The sequence below is a fragment of the Staurois parvus genome, unplaced genomic scaffold (genome assembly GCF_062004578.1).
Source record: "Staurois parvus isolate SC_StPar_1 unplaced genomic scaffold, SC_StPar_1.0 ptg000438l, whole genome shotgun sequence".
NCBI lineage: Eukaryota > Metazoa > Chordata > Amphibia > Anura > Ranidae > Staurois > Staurois parvus.
The window spans coordinates 5,028,754-5,042,278 of record NW_028318234.1 but is presented as its reverse complement, the minus strand read 5'-3'; the positions used below and the strand labels follow the sequence as shown (position 1 = coordinate 5,042,278).

The window sequence follows — 13,525 nt, the reverse complement described above, 5'->3', positions numbered from 1 at the left end:
CAAGTAGACTATGAGTGGCTGTGATCCGGGAGCAGTACACGCAACTTCCCGCGTAGACTATGAGGGGCTGTGATCCGGGAGCAGTACACGCAACTTCCCGAGTAGACTATGAGGGGCTGTGATCCGGGAGCAGTACACGCAACTTCCCGAGTAGACTATGAGGGGCTGTGATCCGGGAGCAGTACAGGCAACTTCCCGAGTAGACTATGAGGGGCTGTGATCCGGGAGCAGTACACGCAACTTCCCGAGTAGACTATGAGGGGCTGTGATCCGGGAGCAGTACACGCAACTTCCCGAGTAGACTATGAGGGGCTGTGATCCAGGAGCAGTACAGGGAACTTCCCGAGTAGATTATGAGGGGCTGTGATCCGGGAGCAGTAAAGGGAACTTACTGAGTAGACTATGAGGAGCTGTGATCCAGGAGCAGTACAGGGAACTTCCCGAGTAGACTATGAGTGGCTGTGATCCGGGAGCAGTACAGGGAACTTCCCGAGTAGACTATGAGGGGCTGTGATCCAGGAGCAGTACACGCAACTTCCCGAGTAGACTATGAGGGGCTGTGATCCAGGAGCAGTACACGCAACTTCCCGAGTAGACTATGAGGGGCTGTGATCCAGGAGCAGTACACATAACTTCCCGAGTAGACTATGAGTGGCTGTGATCCGGGAGCAGTACACGCAACTTCCCGAGTAGACTATGAGGGGCTGTGATCCGGGAGCAGTACACGCAACTTCCCGAGTAGACTATGAGTGGCTGTGATCCGGGAGCAGTACACGCAACTTCCCGCGTAGACTATGAGTGGCTGTGATCCGGGAGCAGTACAGGGAACTTCCCAAGTAGACTATGAGTGGCTGTGATCCGGGAGCAGTACACGCAACTTCCCGCGTAGACTATGAGGGGCTGTGATCCGGGAGCAGTACACGCAACTTCCCGAGTAGACTATGAGGGGCTGTGATCCGGGAGCAGTACACGCAACTTCCCGAGTAGACTATGAGGGGCTGTGATCCGGGAGCAGTACAGGCAACTTCCCGAGTAGACTATGAGGGGCTGTGATCCGGGAGCAGTACACGCAACTTCCCGAGTAGACTATGAGGGGCTGTGATCCAGGAGCAGTACAGGGAACTTCCCGAGTAGATTATGAGGGGCTGTGATCCGGGAGCAGTAAAGGGAACTTACTGAGTAGACTATGAGGAGCTGTGATCCAGGAGCAGTACAGGGAACTTCCCGAGTAGACTATGAGGGGCTGTGATCTGGGAACAGTACAGGCAACTTCTAGGATCTATCAGTGCAGACAGAATATAGCAGTGTCAGATCTAGGATCTATCAGTGCAGGCAGAGTACAGCAGTGTCAGATTTAGGATCAATCAGTGCAGGCAGAGTATAGCAGTGTCAGATCTTGGGTCAGTCAGTGCTGGCGGATTATAGAGGCATCTAATCTCAGATCAATAAATGCTGGCAGAGCACAGAGGTGTTAGATCGTCAGTCAGTGCTGGTGGAAGATGGTGGTATCAGGTCAGTCAGTGCTGGTGGAAGATGGTGGTGTCAGGTCAGTCAGTGCTGGTGGAAGATGGTGGTGTCAGGTCAGTCAGTGCTGGTGGAAGATGGTGGTATCAGGTCAGTCAGTGCTGGTGGAAGATGGTGGTGTCAGGTCAGTCAGTGCTGGTGGAAGATGGTGGTGTCAGGTCAGTCAGTGCTGGTGGAAGATGGTGGTGTCAGGTCAGTCAGTGCTGGTGGAAGATGGTGGTGTCAGGTCAGTCAGTGCTGGTGGAAGATGGTGGTATCAGGTCAGTCAGTGCTGGTGGAAGATGGTGGTGTCAGGTCAGTCAGTGCTGGTGGAAGATGGTGGTGTCAGGTCAGTCAGTGCTGGTGGAAGATGGTGGTGTCAGGTCAGTCAGTGCTGGTGGAAGATGGTGGTATCAGGTCAGTCAGTGCTGGTGGAAGATGGTGGTGTCAGGTCAGTCAGTGCTGGTGGAAGATGGTGGTGTCAGGTCAGTCAGTGCTGGTGGAACTCTTCCAATGGGGACTTTTGTTCCACAGACAACTAAGAGGATATTTACCTTCCCTGGTAGATATTCCCTCTCACCTCCAGTTGTATATACAGAACAGAAAGTTAAAGTAGAACTAAAGGCAAAACTTGGTTAGAAGAAAAGGCAGTGTTATACTCCCCATCCCAAAACAGGAAGTGAAAGGAAATGCCTCTAAAGTGAGAGAATTCCATTGGAAAAGTGAGGTGTCCCAATTGGAAGATTTCCCCTCTATTACTCTGCTGGGGACAACCTAAATTGTGGGATTTTATTTTGCTTTTGGTGATAATGGTAACCAGGACAAATAGAGAGGGTGAATCTCCCTAATGGGGGAACAGACAACAGTAAAGACCTGACAGGGGTTCTAATCCCTCTCCACCCTATCCAAAACTAAAACAAAATTTTGCCTTAAGTTGTACTTTAAGGGCGAGGATGTTGAATTCCTATCGTCTGACGCCCGGGATATGCAGTTCCGGGAGCGAGCAAAACGATTTTTTTTCTTCGTACTTTGCTGTGCTGTGGGCAATCAGCCGGGTTTAGAGCCGCTGTCCCCATTGACTAGCCAGCGCTTCCACCAGCTGATCATAGAGGCAGCAATGGCAGAATTCACTGCAGAGCATGCCAGGGACAGATCGGCACCTCCTCCCCCAGCAGAAAGCAGGCGGCTCCCCAGTGTCCTACTCATCCCCCGCCCCGAGGTGTAGCCTGTTGCAAGGCTCGCAGTGATTGGACAGGACCCAAGGAGGGGGTGTGGCCGACCCCAAAGGTGATCACTCCTTGCAGCAGGTGTGCTGTTGTGAGAGAAGGCTGCAGGACTGGTGTGTGTGCTGAATAGCAGCTAATGAGAGGGCAGATAGTGATCAGGAAGCACAGGCTAACACTTTCATTGCCAGAACACAGTGAGTGGATATGAAATTACAAGTATCCTCCTGCGCTCAATACAGGCAAGGTCCCTATCTCAACAGCTGCTGTCACTTTACCTTAAACCATTAAGTAGCCAAATATATACTATAAAATAGTGAAGCGCTAAATAAATAAATATATATATATATTAAGGTGCCAACAGTGAGTGTAAGTGCTATAGTGTTAACAGTTCCTTGTTAAACACTGGAACATTATAACCAATAGTGTATATAAAATAGAAAAAATCAAACTGAATCCATAATATATCAGTGATGATAAATAAATAAACAAACAAACCAGTGACAAATAATCTTATATCTCCAAAAAATTCCTTCTTCTCATTCACTATTTAAAGTGAAGAGTGCTCATCAATAATAAAAAGTGAACACGTGTATACAAAAAAACTTTTTTAAGTGCATATATAGAAAATATATATATGTATAAATAATATATCATATATATATATAAATAGATAAAGTCCATGCAAGTGTAACTTGTGATAGAACGGTGGTCTTCACTTCTAGTGCTCAAACACAAATCCTCAAATGGCAGCAGTGCCTGCTCACCTCCCCGCACTGACCCTCAAGGGGCCAAAAGGCTACTGATCTCCTCTATGGCCAATCTTTTTTTCCTCCTCCTCTCGGTAGCTCAGCAGGTGATCACAGGGTCTCCACTTCTCCTCCACTCATATGTCATATAGGACACAAAACAGAGCTTCCCATAGTGTAATATTGTTTAATATAAGCCACTTCTATTACATATCGGTTGTACTCACATTCGATTTCCTGGTTACAAAAGCCTTCCACCTCATCCCATAGGTGTATCTCATGAACACAGGGGGAAACCAATATGGCCGCTCCGTTCGGACATGCGTCCCACGTGACCGGAAGTGACGTAGTTCCAAACCGGATATGGCGTACCGACGCGTTGCGTCACGTGCGTCGTGACTTCATCAGGAACGGAGCGGTCATATTGGTTTCCCCCTGTGTTCATGAGATACACCTATGGGATGAGGTGGAAGGCTTTTGTAACCAGGAAATCGAATGTGAGTACAACCGATATGTAATAGAAGTGGCTTATATTAAACAATATTACACTATGGGAAGCTCTGTTTTGTGTCCTATATGACATATGAGTGGAGGAGAAGTGGAGACCCTGTGATCACCTGCTGAGCTACCGAGAGGAGGAGGAAAAAAAGATTGGCCATAGAGGAGATCAGTAGCCTTTTGGCCCCTTGAGGGTCAGTGCGGGGAGGTGAGCAGGCACTGCTGCCATTTGAGGATTTGTGTTTGAGCACTAGAAGTGAAGACCACCGTTCTATCACAAGTTACACTTGCATGGACTTTATCTATTTATATATATATATGATATATTATTTATACATATATATATTTTCTATATATGCACTTAAAAAAGTTTTTTTGTATACACGTGTTCACTTTTTATTATTGATGAGCACTCTTCACTTTAAATAGTGAATGAGAAGAAGGAATTTTTTGGAGATATAAGATTATTTGTCACTGGTTTGTTTGTTTATTTATTTATCATCACTGATATATTATGGATTCAGTTTGATTTTTTCTATTTTATATACACTATTGGTTATAATGTTCCAGTGTTTAACAAGGAACTGTTAACACTATAGCACTTACACTCACTGTTGGCACCTTAATATATATATATATTTATTTATTTAGCGCTTCACTATTTTATAGTATATAGTGAGTGGATATGGTTAACCCTTTTATTGCTGACAGATGAGATCCCAGTTGAAATGCATGATTAACCCTTTCCGATCGGTGTTGTAAATGTATGATTAACTATTTCATTGCTAGCAGATCCCTGCATTTCCATTAGAGATTGGTTAGCAGTGAAATGGTTAATCATACACTTCCAACACAGATCTGAAGGGGTTAATCATGCATTTCAACTGGGATCTCATCTCATCTGTCAGCAATAAAAGGGTTAATCATGTCCTATCACCAGGGATCTGCTAGCAATTAAACTTTCATTGCTAGAAGATCCCTGGTGACTGTACACGATTAATCAAATGGCGGAACTACCAGGGTCTCAAAGGTCACACTTGCGACCAAGCCCTGGCGTTCCACCACTATGGGAAAGGGGATCGCTGCGATACCATAATATAGGGCAATGGGATCAATGGGAAGGGTCCCAGGTCTGATGGAAAGGGCCCCAAGGTTTCTTGCAATGGGGCCTCGGAGAGCTAGAAAAAACTGGAACAGGAAGAATGTCCACCTCTATGATATAGGGAACTGGAAAGGATGACCATGCATCACTTCCAGTTTCCCCAGCACCATTTTTAAAAATGGAAAGCATTTGACCACACCTATCTTGGTGATCAAATGCCTTTAAGGGCAGAGGAGGGATCTGGGGTCTTATTGACCCCAGATCTCTCCATAAAGAGTACCTGTCACTGCCTATTGCTGTCACAAGGGATGTTTACATTCCTTGTGACAGCAATAAAGCTGTTAAAAAAAAATTAAAGCAACAGTGTAAATATAAAAAATATATATTTTTTTTAAAGCTTTCCCATACCCCATGTGCTTGGGTACAAAGGCAGATGCATGTGTCAGTCCCGCATCATCCCACACATACAAGGTATCACCGCGAACGTCAAATCAAGAACTGTAATTCTAGCACCAGAACTCCTCTGTAAAGATAAAGTGGTAACCTGTGAAGGCTTTTGGATAGTCGCCTATGGATAGTAAAATTTACATCGTTTGTTGCCATTGCACAGGAGGGCACATTTGTAAAGCATGACATGTTTGGTATCCATTTACTCGGCCTAAAATCATCTTTATTAGAAAACTGCGTTACATGTTGTGTTTTTTGCATTCAAATTAAAAGAAAGTTTTGTTTTTTTTTAAATTGCATTTGAAAAACCACTGCGCAGATACCATGTGACATAAAACACTGCAACACCCACTGCTTATTCTCTAGGGCCTCTAGAGTGTTTCACCATTCCATACTCTGCTATGTCCATTCTGCAATAATACAGACTTCCCTGCCTGCTTGCAGTTTTCTACTAAATGTGCAGCTCAGATGCATTCCCAACACACTTTGACTGTGACGTCATCCCCCGTCCGCCAATCAAGGGGCCAACGACCCTGCACCTGGGGAGAACATGACAGTGGCTGACAGGAAGTAACTGCGCCATCACTGGAAGGTGGAGGTGAGTATATTGGGGAGCTTAGTTCCTTAAAGGATAAGTTCACCTTTGGAACATGTTCCACCTGATTTTAGGGTGGAACATGTAACATGTTCCCATAGCCGCAGCCGAGCCCGCCACCCCCCCTTTCCTCTTACAGATAGAACAGGAAACTTCTCCCTATACTATCAGATTTGGAAACAGCGCGACCATGTGGGGCTCCGCCCACGCGGCCGTGTCACTCATTTGCAGTGTTCTGTGAATGAGTGCCTACAAGTCCTGGCAGCCTTAGCGGCTGTGGGCTTGTAGTTTTCAATGAACTACTATGGCACTGTGGCGCTCCATGGTAGTTCATTGAAGCTTCCTGTCAGAATATCTGTTTGCTCATACATCCCGTACAGCAAGCAGATATACTGACAGGTCTGCAGGAGACCTGCATGGCACCAGAGATCTACTGATCGCTGGTGCAATACTTTCCAGGCACCTTTGGACAAAAATAATAAATGCACATTTTTATTTCACCTGCAGAAAAAGTGCATTTATTATTTTTGTCCAAAAGGTGAACTTATCCATGAAGATTGGGGAAAACCTTATAGAAAACTGTATAACTGAAGATGTGTAGAGTGACTTTCATAAAAAATGGGAACAATATAGAATCTATAGAATGGCAGGCAAAGGATTGTTTACAATAAGAAATGAATAGGTATTACCAGATCCAAAGAATGACAGGCATGAGCTGGGAGTATAATGAGGGGGGTATGGGGAAACACGCAAGACATGGAATAGATGTAGAGAATGTATATAACAATAGGTATACATGTACAGAGCAGATACACAGAATGACAGGTATAACAATGTATGTAAAGAAATAATGAGACTGTGAAGTAACAGATTGACAGCAGTGTGGAACGTACACAGTATGTGGTATATGAGGCATGGGGGTAACAGAAGACACAAAATGAAAGGCATGGATGTCGTATCATTTAATATACAGACTAGTATATGGAGGTGTGCAGCTAATAAGGGGTAAATGGGCTACACAGAACACATGGTAGGGGGATGGGTATATAATAAAGGGCAGTATTTTGATTGACAGGTAGTAAGAAGGATGTGTAATGTATTAGGAGTATAAACATATCAAGGATAAATGCAGGGGAGAAAGTCAGTCAATGCCAGCTGATGTATAGCGGTGTCAGATCTCAGGTCAGTCAGTACTTGCAGTTTGGAAGTATTGAACCTAAGTTCAGTCAGTGCAGGCTGAGTATAGGGCTGGAAGATCAAGAATCAGTCACTACTGGCGGAGTATAGCAGTGTCAGATCTGAAGGTCAGTCAGCACTGGAGGGGTATAACAGTATCAGATCACAGGTCAAACATTGCTGGCTGAGTGGAGAATCGCTGTACAATATCTAAGGTCAATCAGTACTGCTGGAGTATCTGTGTCAGATCACAAGTCAGCCAGTGTTGGTGAGAGAACAGTAGTGTCAGGCAAGTCATTGCTGGCAAAGTATTGAGGTGTCACATCTGATGTCAGTCACTCCTGATGAAGTATAGAAGATTGGGGTCTAAGGTCAGTAAGTACAGGTGCAGCATAGTGGTGCCAGATCTTACGTGAGTCAATGCTAGTGGGATATAACAGTATCAGATCAATGGCCAGCCAATGATATCAGAGAACAGTGGTGTCATATCTCAAGTCAGTGATTGGTGGCAGTATATAGCAGTATCAGTTTTCAGGTCGGTCAGTGTGGGAACATAGCAGTGTCACATCTCAGGTCAGTCAGTGTGGAAGGAGCTAAGCGGTATCACCATCTCAGGTCAGTCAGTGTGGGAGGAACAATAGTGGTGTCACATCTCAGGTCAGTCAGTGTGGAAGGAGCATAGTGGTGTCACATCTCAGATCAGTGTGGGAGGAGCATAGTGGTGTCACATCTCAGGTCAGTGTGGGAGGAGCATAGTGGTGTCACATCTCAGGTCAGTGTGGGAGGAGCATAGTGGTGTCACATCTCAGGTCAGTGTGGGAGGAGCATAGTGGTGTCACATCTCAGGTCAGTGTGGGAGGAGCATAGTGGTGTCACATCTCAGGTCAGTGTGGGAGGAGCATAGTGGTGTCACATCTCAGGTCAGTGTGGGAGGAGCATAGTGGTGTCACATCTCAGGTCAGTGTGGGAGGAGCATAGTGGTGTCACATCTCAGGTCAGTGTGGGAGGAGCATAGTGGTGTCACATCTCAGGTCAGTGTGGGAGGAGCATAGTGGTGTCACATCTCAGGTCAGTGTGGGAGGAGCATAGTGGTGTCACATCTCAGGTCAGTGTGGGAGGAGCATAGTGGTGTCACATCTCAGGTCAGTGTGGGAGGAGCATAGTGGTGTCACATCTCAGGTCAGTGTGGGAGGAGCATAGTGGTGTCACATCTCAGGTCAGTGTGGGAGGAGCATAGTGGTGTCACATCTCAGGTCAGTGTGGGAGGAGCATAGTGGTGTCACATCTCAGGTCAGTGTGGGAGGAGCATAGTGGTGTCACATCTCAGGTCAGTGTGGGAGGAGCATAGTGGTGTCACATCCCAGGTCAGTGTGGGAGGAGCATAGTGGTGTCACATCTCAGGTCAGTGTGGGAGGAGCATAGTGGTGTCACATCTCAGGTCAGTCAGTGCTAGTGGAGTATACCAGTATCAAATCACAATAGTCATAAGGAAAAAAAAGAGACTTTATGCATGCAAACTAAAGTGCAATATTTAAAAAAAAAACATTATTGTTAAGAGTAAATCATTTATAAAACCACACTGGCTGATACATATTTTGTTCATATTTATTTTGTTTTTGCACACATTTATCCACTGAAATGTCATATTCCTGTCAGAATATCTGCTGTACAATATCTAAGGTCAATCAGTACTGGTGGAGTATCTGTGTCACATATCCCGAGATTTACTGTAAGTATAAAATTGCAGCAAACAAGCTTTCAAATTCCTGTCTTGGAACGGTCCAATACATTTCAAAGTGTAGTCCTCCTCAGGGCTAGAAGTGAATGAAGTGGAAACACCAAAGTACTTATCAGCCCAGAAAGATGGTTAAACACAACATTTCCAGCAGTGTGGCCGCTGCATCCACGGACAAGGATTTGGTGGGAGCCAGACACCCCTAAAGGACCCCAGAAGTGCATACCAGTGGATGGTGTCTACCATCATCATTGGGAAGAGAGCATCCAACCCCAACCACGATCCCTGGCTGTCTATGAATCCTTGTTGGAGGACGCGGTAGCCTTGCCGCTGGGAATTATTACCCATTTCTGAGCTGATAAATACTACACAGTATGTACCTCGGGCCCCTGAGGAAGAATACACTTTGAAACACGTTGGGCTCTTCCCAGGCTGGAATGTGAAAGCTTGTTTGCTGCAATTTCATACTTGTATCTGGGGATATGGAAATATGAGGTCTCAAGGAATTATTGACAAATGATGCATCAGCCAGTGTGTGTTTGTAAATCTTTGTTTGGGCTGCATGCTCAGCGACTTGGAGATGTCGGCAGATACGCACATTTGTGAAAAAACACTAAATTGTGCATCACAGTAGCAGTGCCATTATGTTCGGATGTCACCCCATATGTGGGTAGCAGTTGGCAATCCCTAAGAAACCTGCACTTGGCTCAGTGCCACCAATTGGTACTTGTGCTCCTTTGACGCATTTGTTGCGCAACACGCAGCTCATTCAAGCCAATCGGCTGAGGTACGGAAACATCCGCTCAGGTGTGACAATGCAGCCTTAATGAAACCAATAAAAATGATTTTCTAATATGTTGCACTGTAGTGCGCATGCCTAAAAATGCCATGTGTTGTTTATGACCAGCGTATACTTCCCCAGGGATACGGGCAGAGCGCTCATACCTCACCTCCTATACAAATACAGCAGTAACGGCATCAGGCCTGTCAGTGCTGGCCGAGTACAGAGGTGCTACATACATGCCTGTCAGTGCTGGCCGAGTACAGAGGTGCTACATACATGCCTGTCAGTGCTGGCCGAGTATAGAGGTGCTACATACATGCCTGTCAGTGCTGGCCGAGTATAGAGGTGCTACATACATGCCTGTCAGTGCTGGCCGAGTATAGAGGTGCTACATACATGCCTGTCAGTGCTGGCCAAGTACAGAGGTGCTACATACATGCCTGTCAGTGCTGGCCGAGTATAGAGGTGCTACATACATGCCTGTCAGTGCTGGCCGGGTATAGAGGTGCTACATACATGCCTGTCAGTGGTGGCAGAGTATAGAGGTGCTACATACATGCCTGTCAGTGCTGGTCGGGTATAGAGGTGCTACATACATGCCTGTCAGTGCTGGTCGGGTATAGAGGTGCTACATACATGCCTGTCAGTGCTGGTCGGGTATAGAGGTGCTACATACATGCCTGTCAGTGCTGGCCGAGTATAGAGGCGTTACATACATGCCTGTCAGTGCTGGCAGAGTATAGAGGTGCTGCATACATGCCTGTCAGTGCTGGCAGAGTATAGAGGCGTTACATACATGCCTGTCAGTGCTGGCCGAGTATAGAGGCGCTGCATACATGCCTGTCAGTGCTGGTCGGGTATAGAGATGCTACATACATGCCTGTCAGTGCTGGTCGGGTATAGAGGTGCTACATACATGCCTGTCAGTGCTGGCCGAGTGTAGTGATGTCAGGTCAGACAGTGCTGGTCGGGTATAGAGGTGCTACATACATGCCTGTCAGTGCTGGTCGGGTATAGAGGTGCTACATACATGCCTGTCAGTGCTGGTCGGGTATAGAGGTGCTACATACATGCCTGTCAGTGCTGGTCGGGTATAGAGGTGCTACATACATGCCTGTCAGTGCTGGCCGAGTGTAGTGATGTCAGGTCAGACAGTGATGGTGGAGTATACTGGGATAAGATCTAAGGTCAGTCAGTGGTGTCAGTGTATAGAAGTGTCAGATCTCACACAAGTCAGTAGCTGTGGAGTGAAGAGGTGTCAGATGTCAGGCAGGGTGGATGCCCCCCCCTTGGGCGGGGGAGGGGTGGGTGCCCATCTCATCCCCCGCAGGGGAGGGGGATTCCCCTTCTGCCCCCCCCCCTGGGGCGGAGGAGGGATGGGTGCCTTCTTCCTGACAAAGGGGGGGGGGGAATGGTGTCCCCCCCTGGTGTGCGGGGGGGGGGGGAGCGGGGAGTTGAGAGAATGGTGTCCCCCTGGTGTACAGGAGGGGATGATGTGGTGGGGGGGAGGGGATAGTGCCCCCCTGGTGGGGGAGGAGCAGATATGGTGTCCTCCTGGTGTGGGGTGAGTGCCCCCCTGATTTGCGGGAGAGGCAGGGATGGTGTCCCCCTGGTGGGAGGGATGGTGTCCCCCTGGTGGGGGGTGCCCCCCTGATGTGCTGGAGGGGCGGGGATGGTGTCCCCCTGGTGTATGGGAGGGCATGGTGTTCCCCTGGTGGGGGGAAGGGTATGTGTCCACCTGGTGGGGGGAGGGGATGGTGCCCCCCTGGTGGGGGGTAGAGGGGCAGGGATGGTGTCCCCTGGTGTGGGTGCACCTTGATGTGCGGGATGGGATGGTGGCCCCTGCTGGGGGTGAGTGCCCCCCCGAATGTGCGGGAGGGGCGGGGATGGTGTCCCCCTGCTGGGGGAGGGAGGGGTTGGTGGCCCCTGGTGTGGGGGAGGGGCGGGTGTCCCCCTGGTGTGTGGGTGTTCCTCTGGTGGGGGAGGGGATGGTGGCCCCCTGTATCGGTGTCACACACACAGCCCAGTCCTCGGGGAGGTAGTTGCCGGTGTTGTTGATTCTCTCCCGGTCTCAATAACACATCACACACCCTCATCTGTCTTCTCCTCCCCCTCGGGGGCCCTCAGTCTCCTCCAGGGGCCCCTGCCTTTTCTCTGGCCCCGTGTCCCCCTTACCTCTTATCCTGAGGTGGCGGAGGGAGCGGGCGCGGATGCTGGCCGCCATGTTGCTCGGAGGGGAGACATTCACAACACCGGAAACCTCGTGTGATCCCGCGAGAAGACGGGCGGGGGGAAGGGCAGAGTGCGGGGTTCCCGAGAGGTCTGTGTGCCGTGTCCGGGGAAGTGTCGGGTACTCGTATCACCACAATGATGATCTACAGGAACCTATTCTCTCTGGGTCGGCTACAAAAGAATTTCGCCGTCAGTGAAGCCCGGGAGGCCATCTTTAGGATGGGCACAAGGCTGCGGTGGCCGGAGATTTGGGCTGGGAAGATGGGCGGCTGGGATAATGTGTGAGCACTGACTGGTGTCACCCTCACTGCTACCACAGAAAAAAGATTCATCCACTGTGAATCACCATCGGCCATGTTGGTTGTGGGTACGTCACCATTGTGATAGAACTTGAAGGACTACCCGGGCCCGGTCTTTAGCTCCGCCAGAACCGGATTATATTATACATATAACAGGCCAGACAGTCCAGCCTAGGGGGTGAGCATGGTTTGTGAAGCCCCAGTACTCAGTGTAATCAAGGAAGCGGCTGGCCGCGCACTCGCTGCTCAGGGAATGGAAGCGCTTATGATGCTGCGGCTGCCATGTTTGTTATGGGCAAAATGATCAATTTATACAGGCTTAATACATGCAAGAAATAATGTTATTCCGATCGTTAGCGGAGTTCACTTTCCTCGGGTTTCTGAGAAATCGTATGATGCAGTTGGCGGCCAACGAAAGGACTTCTCTGGTGTGCCTCTCCGGTTGCCCATAACAAAGATGGTGTGATAGGTGATTTGAAATAGGTGGGCAGTGGGTGGATAGGACCCCCTAGTGGCAGCTATTCTGAACTGCTGACAGTGGCTGTGGGATCAGTGCACATGACTGCATCTACACATGGGGGGGATTCACTAAGACTGGAGCAGCTGTGCATGGCAACCAATCAGCTTCTAGCTTTCATTTTCAAAGCTTAACTGAATGATCTGAAGATAGATGGTGATCAGTTACTATTCTGATAGTAAATACCGGCTACAAACCGGACTGGGTCACAGCTGTACATGGACGGAGTTTCTCCACCAGCAACATTCAGAAAATCCCTTACCGCAATCCATGTGAATGTGCCCCAATAGTGGATGAAGTGGAGAGCGAGCCGCCACTGCCCCGCCTCTCCACCTTATCCAGTCAGTGAAAACAGGCGACTGAGCTGTGAGTTGAATAAGTATAAATCAGCACACGTATATATATAAAATCCTCAGAAATCCCTTAAAGTCATATCAATATCCTTCCCCTGAAGTACTAATAAAGCATATATTCATTGACTTAAACCCAAAAACCCACAATTATAGTGAAAAAATCAAGACCCAAATAGATTACCCAAAAATAAAAAATACTAAACTAAAATAAAGTCCCAATATGCAAAGTGTCCAAATAATGTGTCCAAACAAAGATCAATTTCTTGATAGGAAGACGCTTCCTACTCCACCGAAGAAGATGCAAATCAATCA

At 48.0% G+C, this 13,525-nt stretch overlaps 1 protein-coding gene across 2 annotated transcripts in view; it reads right to left on the bottom strand.

The window, feature by feature from the left end:
- Positions 1 to 12,295, bottom strand: part of RICTOR (RPTOR independent companion of MTOR complex 2) — a 246,095-nt gene extending 233,800 nt beyond the window's left edge. For both annotated transcript variants that reach the window (XM_089687825.1, XM_089687826.1), the window contains exon 1: positions 11,988 to 12,295. In XM_089687825.1, the coding sequence (XP_089543951.1) occupies positions 11,988 to 12,036 (49 nt within the window). In that variant the 5' untranslated portion in view covers positions 12,037 to 12,295. The remainder of the gene's footprint in view (positions 1 to 11,987) is intronic.
- Between the last annotated feature and the right edge of the window lie 1,230 nt (positions 12,296 to 13,525).